At 39.5% G+C, this 17,229-nt stretch overlaps 2 protein-coding genes across 2 annotated transcripts; one reads left to right on the top strand and one right to left on the bottom strand.

Moving 5' to 3' along the window:
• The first annotated feature begins 96 nt into the window (after positions 1–96).
• On the top strand, positions 97–9,141 carry LOC146678471 (saccharopine dehydrogenase-like oxidoreductase). The gene is made up of 12 exons (XM_085397295.1): positions 97–563; positions 2,543–2,655; positions 3,452–3,532; positions 4,650–4,779; positions 4,918–4,967; positions 5,110–5,240; positions 6,007–6,124; positions 6,360–6,479; positions 6,607–6,663; positions 6,773–6,884; positions 7,088–7,169; positions 7,844–9,141. Exons 1-12 carry the CDS (start codon positions 365–367, stop codon positions 7,932–7,934), a joined length of 1,284 nt encoding a protein of 427 aa, XP_085253421.1. The 5' UTR covers positions 97–364; the 3' UTR covers positions 7,935–9,141.
• An 865-nt stretch (positions 9,142–10,006) lies between these two features.
• Positions 10,007–16,996, bottom strand: gcfc2 (GC-rich sequence DNA-binding factor 2). Its single transcript, XM_085397152.1, has 18 exons — positions 16,620–16,996; positions 15,954–16,055; positions 15,276–15,485; positions 14,901–15,149; positions 14,578–14,678; positions 14,246–14,397; positions 13,814–13,997; positions 13,488–13,611; positions 13,330–13,381; positions 13,063–13,160; positions 12,592–12,791; positions 12,220–12,364; positions 11,583–11,704; positions 11,374–11,450; positions 11,071–11,137; positions 10,836–10,982; positions 10,612–10,748; positions 10,007–10,372 (listed from the first exon to the last, which is right to left on the bottom strand). Exons 1-18 carry the CDS (start codon positions 16,945–16,947, stop codon positions 10,234–10,236), a joined length of 2,634 nt encoding a protein of 877 aa, XP_085253278.1. The 5' UTR covers positions 16,948–16,996; the 3' UTR covers positions 10,007–10,233.
• Between the last annotated feature and the right edge of the window lie 233 nt (positions 16,997–17,229).

A 17,229-nucleotide genomic window follows, 5' to 3' on the forward strand; every position in this document is an offset into this window, starting at 1 on the left:
ACTACTGCGTAGGCCAATCAGAACACTCGCGGAAGTAGTCGGCCTAATATGGCTAGCGTAGAAACACTTTCAAAAACAGGAATAAATCAATATAAGTTACACATATTTCGCAGAAAACTAAACAATACATAGAATTTTGTCCTAAATATAATATAATAACTCCAGTTCCTTTGGAAGAAATTGTTTAAACAGCTAAAAACTCCCACTGCTGTCAATATCTACTAGCATATTAGCATATTATCCTGCTACGGAAGTAGACCAAGGAGCGCCGTAAAAACGCACGCAGTCTGCCAGGCTGTCAGACTGGATCCAGGATCCTGGTGCAAGGGCTGCAGGTGTCTGTGCGAGCTTGTCTGCTGTCACTATGGCGCGTGTAGAAACATCTTCAAGCAGGCCGTACCATCTGGTTATCTTCGGAGCCTCCGGGTTCACGGGCCAGTTTGTGGTGGAAGAGGTAGCCCGGACGGCGTCCGAGGGTCCAAAGGGGAGCTTGAAGTGGGCCGTGGCCGGTAGGAGCAAACAGAAGCTGGAAAAAGTTCTGGAGCAGGCCGCCGGAGCACTCAGTATGTATCCGATTGATCCCATAAGCTGTGCATATACAAGCAAATAGTCACTAAAATAAGGGTATTCTTGTTGACTTAAACATTTTAATTAAATGAAATGAAAATTAAAACTGGAAAAACACAAATCCGTACTTACAGACTGTTTACATAATAAAATAAAGATATAGATGAAATGCATGCACTACTTCAATTTGTTACCGCAAGAAGCCTGAGGAGGAGAAATGAGCGCATATGCTTATTGACGCTGGGATGTCTTCACAAAGGGTTGTTTGTGTTGTTTGCAATTTAAAAATAATAATAAAAAATGCAGGGCTACAGTTATTGTTTTCTTAAAACATGGTTACATTGCCAGGGTTACATTGAATTTGCTGTGACTTTGACCCTCAACTCAAAGTACAGTAAAGCTGATGTTGCAACCAAAGGTTAATCCTTAATAATTCTTCTTCTACTATAGATAAGATACGTTACTCTGTTAAAATTCAAAATCTATGACTATATTTTGTTACATGCTTAAATCAACTTGCAAATAATCAAATGAAAGTGTTTATGAAGTAGTTTTGCCAGTTGTTGAAACAGTAAGCTGTAAATTGTTCTTATCTCAGCCTCTTATTGCTTGATCAACTAAATAAACATTATTTTAATTAACATTTCAAACAAAATAGTGCAGTTTAATTCCTTCAGAGGAAGAAACTAGGAATGCATCGCATGATTATTTTCTTATCTAACAGAATGTCTTATTTTCCCAAACAGAAAATCCAAGTAAAATATCATCAGTTTATATGTCAAATAATCAATAGCACGTGGAATTCTGCCATTGCTGCTGCAGTCACAGAGCAGAAATAGAAATACTATTCACAGGAATATATTCAAAAATGTGGTGTGGAATAACAGATATATACTAAACATATTTAGAATGGCAGTAAGTTTCCAGGTTGATGATTTGTATCTATGCAACACGCTAAACATGGATAATTGAGTCCATCACTAGCTGAAGATCAGGGAGCTATTCTGTTGTTGTTATAGTGATTCAAGTTTCCAAAGGATTAGATTGTTATTCTATTGTCCAATCCTCTTCGGCTTTCTCTTCAGGGAGTGTGCAACAGCTGATGGAACATACCAGTTCGCTGTACTATCCCCGTCCATGACAGCACTCTAGTCCAGCCTCTCAGTGAGCACTGAAGATGGCTTATGTGTTTGTTTGTCTTCTAGAGGCTTTCTATAGTTACAGTGGCACATTTTAAAATTACTCATGCTGTTTAATGTCTTAGTTATTCAAGATATTTCTTCCAGCCTGTGCAGCATCTGCATTCTTTTACACTATGTTGTCCTCGTTTTCACTCGAATGCTGTACAGAGTTCTCACACATTTGCACGTCTATTGGTTAAAACTCAAACTCAGGAATAACAAAACAGTATATTTTACACATAAGTAATATTTTTCATCTTCATTCTCCACAGATGTGTGTCTGTGACCACTTGCTCTTCTGTCAGACTGTAAAATGACTTGGGGCTTTTTATATTCATTTGACTAAACTAGGCTAATCTCATCAGGGCAAAACTTTTAATATTCCTTTAGGAGGCTGGCTTCATTTTTTTTACCTGTTATAATCATTTACAAGTTCATGTTTTTATTCATAGACTTTAGTAGCTTTTTCCTGATTCCCAGTTAACACAGTTCATGTTCTGGACCTTTATGCAGTCCCTCATTTCATCCAGTTTGAAACAATCATCATAGCTCCTTGTAATTTTAACAGTATGACAGAAAATGTTTACACAGACAAAAATAAGTGACCGACTTTGCATATTTGCTCGGATAGTAGTGTGATAGCTGGGGTGTAATAGCACTGCCTGTGAATATGCTGCCAGACATATTCATTGGACTTCCATATAAACCAATGAAAGTCCAGTGAACTGGACTTTCATTGGTTTATATGAAACGAATGAAAATGCTGTTACTTATGTGACTTTGTGTGTGTGTAGGTAAGCCTGAGCTGAGGGCGGAGGTGGACATCATCGTCGCAGATGTCGGGGAACCAGACTCCCTTACAGCCATGTGCAAACAGGCTGTGATTGTTCTCAACTGCGTCGGGCCTGTAAGTTGACAGTTCCACAGAAGCTTGTGTTTGTGTATTATTACTTGCTCCATGTCATGACATAAACTAGTTTTCTCTCACACAAACTGCCAAGATTAGTGTGATGGCATCCTGCTTTGGCATAAGAATAAGTTATCACCCCCATCTCTTTCTCTTTCTCCTTCTTTGAATCTCTGTCTTTCTCTCTCTCTCTCTCTCTCTCTCTCTCTCACACTCACTCACTCACTCACTCACTCACTCACTCACTCACTCACTCAGAGCAGCGTTCACTTCAGCTTACATTCACACAATGAAGGCTACTGACGTGTAGCACACAATAGCTAGCATTATGTTAAAGTTGGAATGAAGAGTGGGTTTCCAGCACCACTGAATTGCATCCTGTGCATCATTCAGGTTTGTTTGTATTATTTAATCAAATTCTTCGACTACAGTAACCACAATTGTAATGCACAGCAGCACCCTGCCAGCTTTCTTCAAACTCAGACACAGTTTTTATATTAGGTTTTGCTTGCGTATCTAAAATAAACCAGTGTGTTAACACCTGGCAACGAAGTGAACACGTTCAACAGGATTTGCTGCAAATTGTTTTTGTGTGGAAAGCCAGGGAGGGATCGTTTCATGTTGAACAATTAAGGGGAGCAAAGACACTGGTACCTGAGAGCAAATGCTACGTGATGTGTGTTGGAGAAGATGGATTTTCACCTGTGTAGCACAAGGATTTCGCAGTGGGGAAAATGGCCAATTTTTAAAATTGTGAAAATTAAGTAATTCAATTAGTTTCTGTCTGTGTTTATAGTACAGATTCTATGGGGAGCCAGTGGTCAAAGCCTGCGTGGAAAATGGAGCACACCATATTGACATCAGTGGGGAGCCTCAGGTTTGTACTGTAATGTATGAAGGTTTCCTCGGGTTTGATGTTGGCTTGAGGAAAACACAGACACACACACACACACACACACTGGTAAACATGATTTAGAACTGTGCACTAGGGGTGGGGGAAAAAATCGATACTGTGTAGTATCGTGATATTTTGTTTGCTAATAATGTATCGATACAGGGACAGCAGAAATCGATATTTTGTTACAAAAAAGGTTTTTGTGCTCTGACTTCAGAGCATGTTGATCCTTTTTCTGAGCAAGAATCCTGACATTCCTTCACTGTCCAAATGTGTTTAACTTTTTTTTTGGCAGCAATAAACATGACAGTTTACTTATTTTAAATTAAGACATGTTTTATTTTAATTAAGTTTAAAACTTTTTTATTTAATGTAAAATTATATTTTGTTTTAATTTACTTTCAAATTCTTCAGTTGCTGAATGGGCTGCATAGTTTTCATAAATAAATAATAATAATATAATATATTAAATAATAATAATAATAATAATAATAAAAAAATAAAATTGCAATAATATTGTATCGTGCGTTAAGTATTGTGATAATATCGTATCGTGGGATGTATGGTGATTCCCACCTCTACTGTGCACAAAGCTAACATTCAGCTCTTGTTTAGAAATAAATGGGAGATGTGCTGAGTTTGATGCTGCAGCTAGTTAGACAAAATTATTTCTCACTGGGTCCCATGACAGCAACAGCTGCCTTACTGTCAGGTGCTCATGTGTGACGCAATAAGTCCTACTGCAACACAGATGCAGACGCTTTGGTGATCCGAATTTAGTTTTTATTAGGTTTATGTGTATTCCCTGACTATTTATCATTTCCAAAAGGTTGCATGAAAGCTACATGAAATATAACCCTCCTTAAGAATTGAGAACATGGTGTTTTTTGCATTTGTAAAAATAAAAAAATCTTTCCTCCAGTGACAGTATATTTAGGTGTTTTTGGCAAATTGTCTTGTTCATGCTTTAATTAAGAAAATGCAAAAAGGTTTTTAAAAAAAATCGTAGAAATGTAAGACTTTTTGTGCGTGCGTGCATGTGCATGCGTGCGCGTGTCTGCGTGCGCCTTAACTTGAGTTTCTTTCTGCTGTTATCTAGTTTCTGGAGGGCATGCAATTGAACTACAGCAGCCAGGCAGCTGAAAAAGGTGTGTACATCATTGGGAGCTGTGGATTTGACTCCATTCCTGCAGACATGGGGGTCCTCTACACCAGAGACCAGTTCAAGGGTATGCAAATAGTGACACAGTCTACACATTCAGTATACATGTTCATATACACAATATTATTCAAATTTAAGCTCTCTTTGACAGGGCTATGGAGTTAATGATTTAATGATATAAACTTGTGTATTTGTTTATCCACAGGCACACTGACTGCCGTGGAGAGCTTCCTGACTGTCAGTGCAGGAGCTGAGGTATGAATCTGTGAACCAGCTTGTTGTTTAAGCTTCATTACACACGTTCTTCTGTACTTGTGCTCAGTAATTCTTACGTATGGTCTCCATATTTTCTTATTTCACGTGTGTGTGTGCGCGTGTTTCTGTTTTCTTCTGACAGGGTGGGTGTATCCATGATGGCACATGGCAGTCAGCCATCTATGGATTTGCTGACAGCCAGAAGCTTCAGAATCTTAGGAGAAAGTTTAATCACAAACCTCTCCCCACGGTTGGCACAAAGCTTAAACGCAGGTACACAAAGCTAATTTAAAGTATTTTTTTGATTTGCATCAAATTGCCTGCCTCAGAGTAAATATTGCAGTGGATGAACATAAAAAAAAACAGTCTGGAGACAGTATGAAGGATGGTTGTTAGAATTTTATTCATTCTTATGTCAATACCAGTACTTATCAGTACTCCGAAGCTGATACTATTCAGCAGTATGTGTTACCTTGACTTGAGGCTGAGATGGCTTCATGTGGAGGTATGAGGCTGCATGGAAGATGCCGGTACAGCATCCATGTTCAGATATTAAAAAAATGCAGTACTTGGGGCGTTTCTACATTTATTGTGTGCAACTACATTTTTTCACAGAGGATACTAAATACTTCTGTCTGCCGCACAGCATCTTTAAATGTTATCGCTCAACCATATCATAACCATGTTAAATGAATTAACATTACATATAAATCTTTAGCAACACCATTTGGATAAGGGATTAGCAATACTTTGGTACTGATTAGTATATACCAGTATTAATTTGTTACCTGTCCCATTTCAAGAGCATAGCTGGCAGCAGTTATGAGCCACTGTGTGCATGCAAGCAGCTAATAACACAGATGTGATGATCCCACTGATAGGATGTAAACTGATGTGTAGATGCATATATGAGCGTGTGTTTGATATAACAGAAAGATCATTTCTGTTAGATTCTACAGTCCCATAGTGCACAAATGCATGTATTACACCTTGCCCCACACATAATTTTGTGTAATCCCTGAAATGCTTGTATTTGTAGGGGAGCGCTGTTCTACTGTAATGAGCTCCAGCAGTACTCTGTGCCCTTCATGGGCTCAGATCCCTCTGTTGTGAAGAGAACTCAGCGCTTCCTGACAGAGGAATGTCAAGCCACTCCGGTCAGTCTTTTATTTATTTACTAGCTAGTTTCTCTTTAATATCTTTTTTTTTTAAATTTTTTTTTTTTATTAAATTTAACATCCGGGGACCGCTTTACACACATTGTACTTGTGTTAAATGTCTGCTGATTCACTTGTAAAATCTCATGTGACGACGTGGTGTCCAGGACACAACAACTTTGTTTTTTCACATTTGTGCCGCTTGTATTTCACTGCCTCTCATCATAAACTGCAGGTCCAGTATGGCGCGTATGCAGGAATAGGAGGTATCGGAAACATCATCAAAATGTTGTTTGCTGGCATGATGTTCTTGTTCTTGGTCAAGTTCAGTTTTGGACGGAATCTGCTCATCAAAGTAAGCTAACACAAAATGTGGTTTACTGCATTTATAATATCAGTCGACTGTAACTGTACAGTATAAAATACATCATGGGTGTTTGGAAATGCTGTGACACTCATCTGTTTTTAATCTTTGCCTTTAGTACCCGGAGTTCTTCTCCTTTGGAATGTTTTCGAAGGCTGGACCAACTAGGAAGCAGGTAAAGCACAAACAGTCTACAGTTAATCTTAAATCCATGTGAAAATAAAAACAGAACAAAAAAGGTTATGTCTGCTAAAGAAGGTGTTCTGTTTTCTGGCATGTTTTAGATGGAGGCTTCATCCTTCCAGTTCACCTTCTATGGAGAGGGCTACACTGAGGAACAGGACACCTCCCAAGAAAAACCTAGCGCCAAAATCCGCACACGGGTTCAAGGACCAGGTAATCTGAAATTAAGGGTCATCAAAGACAAGATTTTGTCTTTGATGCAATCACCATGCAGCAGACTCTTAAAAGTCCTTGAAAACAGGAAACATGGCACCGTTTCTCTGGAGTGAAAGGAATACAAATTAGCCCAGGTAGCCAGCCTGGCCTTTCTTTGCAATCCAAGTCTAATCCAAGTAATTTTTCTTTCTGTTATTCAGAGGCTGGATACGTGGCCACGCCCATCGCCATGGTTCAGGCTGCTCTAACCCTTCTCAACGAAGCTGCAGCCTTGCCTAAAAAGTGAGTCAACACTCCCCCACATCTACCGCCTGACCTGGATGTGACTTCACACTCAATTACAAAGCACAACATTCATCCACCCAACCTCCCTCTCCAGCTTATAAAATTCAGGGTCACAGGGAGGGGCTTAAGCCTATACCACCTGGCATAGGATAACTAAGAGAGACAGACAACCATTAATAGTCATATTCACATGTAAGGTCAATTTAGAGCACATGGGGAACATGCAAACTTCGCACAGGAAGCAGTGCAGCATCACTGTGCTGCTCACTCTCTGTGATAGCCCTGCAATAGACTGGCGATCTCTCCAGGATGTACTCTGCCTTTATCACATGACAAAACATCAAGTATATCTTACCAGTCTATGTAAATAATAATTTAAACTCACTCCCAAATAAAATGGATGACTGAATTTACTCATAAACCAGATGGAAGTCTGCATGCTGTTAAATGCTGCTGTGAAATGTGAGTGTGTATTAGTGTAAAACGGCTTCAAAGTTCAAAATGTGTGCGTGAGAATGTGAAAAATGTCATATATTGCTTCACCATTTGAGTCACTGTCATGATTCAATATTAGTCAATGCACAAGCGTAGTGGTTTTATGTATAAGTGAATCTCACTTGGTGACATTTCTGGGACTTGGTCTAATACAGTTAATTTTGTACATTCTCCAGGGGAGGAGTATATACTCCAGGAGCTGCGTTTGCGAAGACCACACTAGTCGACCGCCTCAACAAGCACGGCATCCAGTTCTCTGTCATCTAAAGTTTGTTCTCTCCCTGCTGCCGTTCTCCAGGTTTTTGTGAGCACTTACTAATATGCATAACAGGAAGTAAAAAGTTTCCAACATTGGAAGAGAGCTGTTTAATCACAAGACAGATGAGTTTCAGATGAAGTCCTGGTATTGTTTTTTGGGTTTTTTTTTTCTAGTGTTATTTTTGACATTTATTCTTTTCACTTAGTCAGAAACTTGCCTGTCTCTTTTCAGCTTGAATGTATTAAAGTTCTGCTTGCAAAACAAAAAAGCACAACTGTGGCAGTGTTTTCTAGCCAAGGGCAGTAAAACAAATGGGTTTCGCATGGTCCTCCACTAACACAATTTCTGGCGACTTGAAAAAGGAATTCTGGGAAGAACCGGATTTACTTCACATCTTTAAACACAAATGGTAAAGAAAGCATGTTAAATTATAATCAGACTAAGAGAAATTGGTTAGACACATTTTCTATGTGCAACAAATGGAATAAAAAGAGTCTTGTTTAAGTTGCCACACAACTGGGATTCACTTTAAACAGAATGGGACTAATTGGACACGAGGAAAGGGGAAAAACTGCATGCTCCCTTCAGTTTAAAACAAAGTATTACTATTTGCAGTAGATTTGTAATGATTTTCAAGGACTGCAGCTGTTGTGAACTTCATGAAACACCTCTTTCTTGGAAAGTCAACTTCTGCACTCTAAGCGTTGTAGCATACAGTAGCTTTATATGTACAGCAGTAATACTAAGTAGCATTAACATGATAGCTGTACATATTTTGCTCTGGTTGTGTGAAGTAAAGCCAATAGTAGAGGACAGAGACCTGCTGTGTGTTTATGTACACGCCTGCCTTTCCTGGCCTGTCACTGTAGATTGCTTGTTGGACTAATTGCTTGTTTTATTTTTTTAAAAGGCTAGTTCCTTTTAGCCTGAATTTCCAGGGGTTCACCTTCAAAACGGTTACCTTTGAGCATTGTCAGAATAATGAATCCAGCTGCCTGTGCATCAAACAGCATGAGTTACTCCATGAAACCAAACAGGGCTTGTAAACATCTTTTCCTTGCTCCTTTGACTGGATTAGTTTCACCTGCAGTGATGATTTTTGTCAGCGTAGACTTGTTTTTCATGTTTGGGCGTTATGTGCACGTGGCAAGCTGTTTTGGGGTTGTTTTGGTGTGCTTTGCTCAGAAATAAAGCCAACTCCGCAAATAATTACAAGTCTTGTATCTTTTTCATGCGTCACAGAAACATCATCTGCATTTCCTGTGAAGTCAGTTTACATTGTAGAGTATGCACTAGTAGTACAAGAAAGTTTAAGAGCTCTTCTACGAGCAAGTCCTGCCACTTGGCAACTATCGTGAAATGTCTTGAGATGCCTATTTGGGCAGTTAAGTATTTTCTAAATTACATTTAACTTCAGAGACTGGAATCACAAGTGAATCCTGATTTTAAAAAAACTGAACTGATACCACCACACTTTGGAGAGTTCTCTCATAGACTATCTTTGCCACACAAGTTCACTGTCTCTCTTGTGTATCTGGAGGTTTAGTTACATACAAAGTGATCAGTTTTATTACAGCGGTCTTCTAGTACACAAACATCCCTCAAAAACCTGAAATAATGCAGGTGATTCTGATGGGCTTTAGGTATATTCAATTATTTTTACTATTGGTACAGTAATGTCTAAAATATGTATTATGATTGTTAGAAAAGCAAAGTTTTCATGCAGTAAACCTCATGTGGTTAACTTTTTTTTTTTTTTTTTTTTTTTAAATTTAAGCAAGACCTGAGCTCAGTGCTGCGTACTGTATTTAATGTGATCTGACAGATGATATTGGTATTAACTAAAGAAAAACACCCCTGACAGGGGAAAGGAGATGACAAAGCTCATCTCCTTTCTTTCTGTCCTTGCTTCAGATGTCTGTCTTGTCAGCATCTGTTCATAAGAAACCGGACAATTTAATAAGAAAACCTCAACAGGACTGTAGCTTGTGTAGTGATGTCAGTGATAAAAATCTAATGTGGAGTGGGATTAAAGAGAAAAGAAGTTTGTGCGATTTCAAACACCTTAAACGGCAAAAGGTTTAAACAAACAATCACAAAAGGCATTTATTCATTAAAAAAAAATCCAATTATCCTGTTTAAACAGCGACATATTCACAATTCCAAATTGTAGGAATGTGAATTATTTTACAAACATGTGTTCATCTCAACTATTGCTTCAGTCAAGGTGGAGCATACAGTTTTGTACACGCCACCTCACATTAGGCGGTTGGTATTTCAGTTTGAGCCGTCTTCCCTTGATCTTTTTCAGACCCATGCAGTCTCTGGGTTCAGCAGCTGATGAGAGTAGATGGCATCTTCATAGTGGTATTTTTCTGCTATGGCCATGATGGAGTCGTGGCATCTGATTGTACTCAAAACCTTTAGTAGGTCAACCACAGCAGCCCTATAGCAGAAACACATGATTCTGATTACAACATTTGTTGGGTGGGGGTGGGGAACATCTGCACAAACGTATGAAGATAATGACTTTATAGAAATATTGCTGTCATACTGCAGGAAAGTCTCCAATAGCTTGTGTATCAAGTGAAACAAAAAAATCTAGCAATATAAAATTAATTTAAAAAGGGCATCTATTTGATGTTGACTTATCTTACTGTTTTCTACAAAAACATGCTTTATTACCTGGTGTTGGGATCTGTGGGAGGCTGCTGTTTACAGATGGCATGAACTTTCTGAACTATGTGGTTTCTGAAATTGTGGAGCTGAGGCAAACAGGTGCTCTCCCCTTTAAACCAAGACGGGGGTAAACCATCTGCTATCTGAGGAGGGAGCGAGGAGTGATAAAGCATCATTATCAACGTCAAACTAATATGTAGAACACCAACAACTGTGATGCATTCAAATACCTTTTTGCATGCATAAACAGCATTGTTGGACAACGTGTGACTGCACAGTGTGGTCATGAGGTATCGGTTCAACAGCTTGTCCAGCATCAGTTCCTTCAATACAGACTCGGGGAGCAGTAAATCCCACTTCCCCATATTGCCTAAGAGCTAAATGAAAAGCAATGCAATTGATATTAGCTTGAGAAGTTTCAAAATACAGTCAAAATCTGACACAACACAAATGTCTGAGCAGTACTTTTACAGCTGTCCAGAACCGCTGATCTCTGAAGTGACGCTGAGGTGAAGACGCCTCTTCAAGAAACCTGAATAGAAGATCAGACAGTATAAATAAAGTGCAAATACAACAGGTTTAAATTACCATATCTGACTATTATCTGACAATTTTATCTAATGACTGAAGAGAGTTTTAGATACATTTCCTTATTTAATACAAGGAAGTACTATACTTTGTATCAAATAAGGAACAAAAGGATACAAAATGCAGGTGTTGTACTCAACACCTGATATTCATTTTTAAACACATCAAACAGAAACTCACTTTTTGGGGTACAGGGGAATAAAGACATCTTCATCTACACAGCTTCTCAGCCTGCGAACCAGAGCCTCTGTGAATGCCTGAGTGGGAGACAAATACACAAAATATGTATCTGAAAGTACGACCCAGTAAATAATAGGCACGTTTTAAATGGTAAAAGACAACAGCAAAGGTGAGTTTTGTTTTGAAAAATGTGTAAGTGTTGGCTTTACCTTGACTGGCTTGCTATGCTCTCCTTCAAAGACAGAATAGTCCTCCTTCAGACTGTGGCACACATCAGTCAGACAGACAGACTGTTGGTGGGACATGGGATCCCACACCAGCTCCACATAAGCTGGAAACAAAGACACACAAAGACAGGCAGGGTCAGTATTTGACACATCTCGTGTCTGTAGTTGAGGTCATTATAATGTGCATATGGATTTTTCAAAGACCAGCAGAGAGCAATCAATATAAAAGGCTAAGAGGAATTCAAGGCAAACCTTCGTTCCAATATAACTATACCAGGAAAGGGAGACCACTGTAAAATATTAGTTATAGGCAGAGTGACTTGGTAATTCATTTGGTATGGACTGTTAATTTTGCTGCATAAAGCTATTCTAAATCCCTAAGACGATTCATACATTCTGGACCTAAAAAATGATTTAGATTTGATTATCCACAGCACCTGAAAAGCTGAACCAAAAAGCAAAGTAAAAGAAAAAAATGCTCAGATAATACTGCCTCAGATTAAATCATGAAATGGATTTTAGTTTAAAAATGAAAAAGCAATGACCCCTATGCAGTCCTGTACTTGGATGTTTTTGCTTCTTAAATTATGGGGAGCACAGATCATTGAGTCCACAGTACCAGTCATTTTGGGTACAACGGTCCTCTCTATGACGCTGGACAGCGTCTGTCTGTCTGTGTGCTCCAGCTCTTCGTGGCCATGTCCATGACAAAAGGTCTCCACTGCTGTGAACCATGGGAGGTTTTCAAAGTCTCCACTGGTATCCTGAGACACAACAATAAATCTATGGTTATTGCTGCATATTATAACATCATAACTAATGGCAGCTGTGTTTACAGTTCAATTCCCCAGACATGGATTAAGCCTAGTCCTGGACCACAAACTTTTTTTTTTTTTTTTTTTTTTTTTTAAATGCAGGTCTTAGTCTGGGAGTAGCGTTAATCCATGTCTAAAACCTCAAACCCTCTGTATGCGTACACAAGTTCAAGTACTTTTAAAGGGTTCCACGCCAGCAGCTGATGCCTGATGATGGGGTTCAGCAACTTGGGCAGACACAGAGAGATATAAGCATTGTGGTAGGACTCCGAGTAGCATTCCCTCCATTCTTCAAAGCGAGACAGAATCTTTTTAACACTGCAGAAGTCTTCTTGGACATCAGAAAATACTGCCTTAGACCTCAACAGTATGTCAGCTGGAGCAGACACAGAAAGGGGAAGAAAAGAGAGACAGATAAATACACAGGCATCAAGCAAATCAGGATTTTCTCAAGTTTATAGCCTAGAAACTAAAAGAGAAAGCCACAAAGAGAGAAGAGAGTTGCCGTAATAAATAGAAAATATTTATATTGCAGTCTTGCAGAATTTAATTGTATTATACTTCACTGTGTTTAAGGTACACCGTTTTAGCAAAGCCTTCGCCTACAAATTGATGCTCATACAGAGAGCTGAACAACCACGCCTCACCTATGTTCTTCTGCAGCTGCTCCTGCTCTTCTGCTGAAGGTTGTGTGTCTTCAGCCATATCAAAGTCTTCCTCAGTTTTAACACCGACGTTTACCTCACTGGAACACAGAGACAAATATTAAACCCATATCTGTGCAAGACTAGAATGGAGTACCTGCTCAAATGCATGCATATACTTCCTTTTTCTAATACATGAACAGAATAAATTAGAAAAGTAACAAAGCAAACCAGGAAATGTAATCTTGAAAGGTATTTCATTACACTCACCACTGAGTTTCTGATCCATTGGCTGAACTTGCACTCTGCTCTGCTATGTTATCTACAAATTACATACAGTTAATTTAAATATTACATCCTGAGACACACTGCACAGTAGGTTTTAATATACGTGGAGAGACACACACACACACACACACTTCACTCACAGCTAAGCTGCTGCAGGTGGTCTGCCTGCTCCTTAATCTTCTCTCGTCTCTGAGCCAACAGCGCCTCCATCTGGTCAGACAGCAGAGTGTGCAACTCCAGCTCCAGAGAGTTTATCTCAACAACCTTCAGCAAATAAAAGGAGAGTCACCTAAATTATTGTGGGATTATTTATCTGGGATAATTTAGTCAAGTATTGAGAAAAAAAAAACAGATAATGCTGTACTGGTTTATATCATATGAATACACAGTAGAACAATTTAAAGCTTAAAGATAAACTACTCTTTTTTTCAGTTGTTGCTTTAAATGTTAACTTTTCTTTTCTGACCTTCTCCTGCAAACACTCCACCATGTTGTGGGCATAAGTCGTCATGGTCCTGTAAAACTTAAGCTGCTTCTCTGAGGAGCTTTCCTCCAGATTCTCCAACGAGGTTTTAGCACCCTCAACATCGCCCTCCATCCTTCTGAGCTCTGCCTGGCGTGCTCTGTACACCTCCTTCAACGAATCAAGTCTAGGAAGAAAAAAAATATTACAAAGTGGAGGAGTTAAGTGTACAATGGGGGGAAATGTGTGTTGCATGTTTTGGCAGCATGCAGTAATAAAAGCACAGTGTATAAATGTAATGTTTATTGGCCTCTGAAATCATGCTAATAGGAATTACTACTGCTGTACAGTGTATCATTTAAACATTTAATCCTAATCTGTTCTGTCATTAATATTTTAAATCGTTATAGTGTGTGGAATAAAGAGCAAACTAACTTTCCAGCGATCCTTCTCTTGACCGTTGAGACAGTGACAGGGGGAAGCATCTTTGGAACTTTGACTCCTGCAGATTTCTTCTTCTGTCTTCCTCTATCTCGCCTGCTTATGCTACTGCTGCTGTAGCTGCTGGACTCACTGCCAGATGGGCTCTAATGAAAAATATCAGGATAAAAGGAGGAAAAAAAGACAAAAAGCAATGACAGCAGAACAATGCAAAAAGACACGCATAAAGGTATAAAACAGGTGCATAACTTACAGTAACAGCATTTATAGATATGTGCTAACAGAATAATGAGAATCAAAAACAAGATGTTAATTGGCCCTCATACCTGCTCCCCTGGTCGTCTTTTGACTCCCTTCCCAATTTGTGTCTCTTCCCAGAGTTCCTGCTCCTCCCCATCAGTCCCTGACCGACTGCCATCACTTTCTCCTAAAACACACAGAATAGGACAATTAAAATTCACGGTTTGGTTAAAATCCATACGAACTATTCAGACAGGCCTATTATGACAAATTTCACCTTTCTTTTTTAACTTAAACAGCTTTCACATTTTCATGCTTCCCCACCGTTCTTCTTCTCTCTACACCTGCCATTTCTCTCTCTCTTTCTCACCTCCTCATACTATTTTTTCTGTATCCCGCCCTCTCATACCAAGTTTCTCAGCAATTCTTTCCCTGATGCTCCTCATCCGTGGGGCAAACTCGATTCTCCTCTCATGATCATCCAGCTCATTATCATCATCATCGACTCTGTCATCTTCATCCTCCCTGCTGTAGTGATCTGGTGTGCTGCCAGCTGAACTCTGGCCATCTCTACTGAGGGGAATGAATTCTTTCTGGGTTCGATTGGCACGACGCCGTCTCTTGGCTGCCTCGATCTCTCTAGCATTGGGGATATTTACTGCAGGCACAAACAAAGCAGAAGAAATTTAAAAACACAGCCATGAATCCAGATTAACAACTGATGATTTTAATCATATCATGTAGTCCTAACAATCTGAGAGTCCTTCTCTTTGACAAAACATACCGGGCGTATAAGAAGAACTGCTAGAGTCTGAGGCTGAGCTGGCTGAAGGAGATCCCACTCCACGTTCATCGCTATCACTGTCATCATTGCTCCCATTATCCTTGTCATCATCATCATCATCTTCGTCGTCATCATCCACAGAATGTGGTGACGCCTGACTGCTATAATCTTGCCTGGGTGAAGCAGATGATGAGACAGCACCACCAGCCCCTGAAGGTGGAAGAGAGAACAGGAAGCCATTGATTTTAGCTAAAAGGCATAAAAATGTTTATTCTGTCTACTCACCAAAAATGTGTTCTGGTATACATTAGATATTGCAAAGAATCTATATATGTAAACCCTTAACAGTATAATCTTAAGATTAGAAAGGATTAGAAAAATAGTCATTTTGGTTTATTTATGACCAAAAGGGATTTGAAAACACATCAATTTCTGTCAAATAAGTTATCACAGCCTCATTGCCTCTACCAAAATCATCTCTAAACTGCAGAGACTAAACCAGGAAAAAACCTGTGAACACATGGATCTGTTGCTGTCACTTCCCTACTCATCACCTCCTATGGAATGGATGCATTCTTTTGGATACACATATCACACCTGTCCAGTGAGTGTATTTAATGCACATATACTGTATTCAAGATCTGTTTCTAAGAGTTCTTGTTCCCATCATGGACCTACCTGTGCTGACGATGGTCTTGGCAGGCGGAGCCTCCTTCTTCCTAATTTGGAACAGAACTGTTTTCTCAGATGACTTCTTCAATTTAAACGTAGACTCCTCAGCTATGAGAAGGTGAAACAAACCAGAATTATATGCCGTTACATTGGGCAATCACCGCCAACCGCCATCCTCTGTTAGGATGATCAGACCACTACAAACTAAATGTTGGGTATTCCAGCTGCAGCTCTGTTAGATAATCCTCACTGGGTTTCAATATGGATTCCCCCATAGATCAGCTTTTCTTCATAAGTCACACGTTTTTAGGGGGGAATCGTATGTTTTTACTTTTGCAAAGTAGAGCCACACAAAATGTGTGACATTGTCTCAATATGTGGGAAATGGTGTCTATTGTCACCTTCGGGTCCAATAAAGTAAAACACATGGGGTTCAAGAGGCATCTGGGCAGATGATGTGGACAGATGACAGGGAAAGCACTGACAGTGGATAAAATCATTTAGGAACTCTATGAACTGTCACTGTATCTTTGAGGTTTAGGTTCTTCACCTCTTTTACCAACAGATAACAGGAGATTAATATTTCCAAATTCCTAACGTTGCTCTAAAGTTGTCAGTGAGCTGAGGAGTCAAAGATATTTACCTTAAAGCGCCTCGTTTACATTTACTTACCTTCCTTATCATCGGAGAAACTCAAAACAGAGGTTTCTTTCTTTTTGGTCCCCTCCTGGTCTTTCTTTCTCTCTTCTCTTTCTTCTGTCATTTCCACGCTCTCCCCGTCTTCTCCGTCACTGGAATCCGGCTTCGGAGGCGTCGCTTCCCGCTTGGAGCTGCAAGTGATGCCGCGGCTCTGCGCGGCTTTAAGGGGCTTATTTACCACAGCTGGAGCGGTTTTCTCCGGGTTTTCCTCTCCTTCTTCGCTCTTCTTTGGCTGGTCCTCATCGTCGCTGGAGCAGTCTTTTCTTTGCCGAAAGTTTCTCCGGGGTTTCTTGTTGAACATTTTGCTCCACTCACCATGGAGGTAGCAAAGTTGTAAACTAGCCGTAAACCGCGAAAATCGTTTGGAAATGTCGCAAAGCTGCCGCAAGTACGCCTCAAGGGAATATGGGTAATAGAGTACATGTTTAGTTTTTCAGAAGAAAAACGCTTGCACATTATAGTAAACTAAACACAAACGATGATATTCCACAGAAATAAATAATAATAATTAACAATAGTTAGTCATCTCATTAAAATTACTACATAAAGCAGCGCTCTGTGGGAATAAACTGGAGTCAAAACA

This window comes from Rhamphochromis longiceps, linkage group LG1 (genome assembly GCF_057381845.1).
Source record: "Rhamphochromis longiceps isolate RC_006_pf linkage group LG1, R_longiceps_female_GT1.1, whole genome shotgun sequence".
Taxonomy (NCBI): Eukaryota; Metazoa; Chordata; class Actinopteri; order Cichliformes; family Cichlidae; genus Rhamphochromis; species Rhamphochromis longiceps.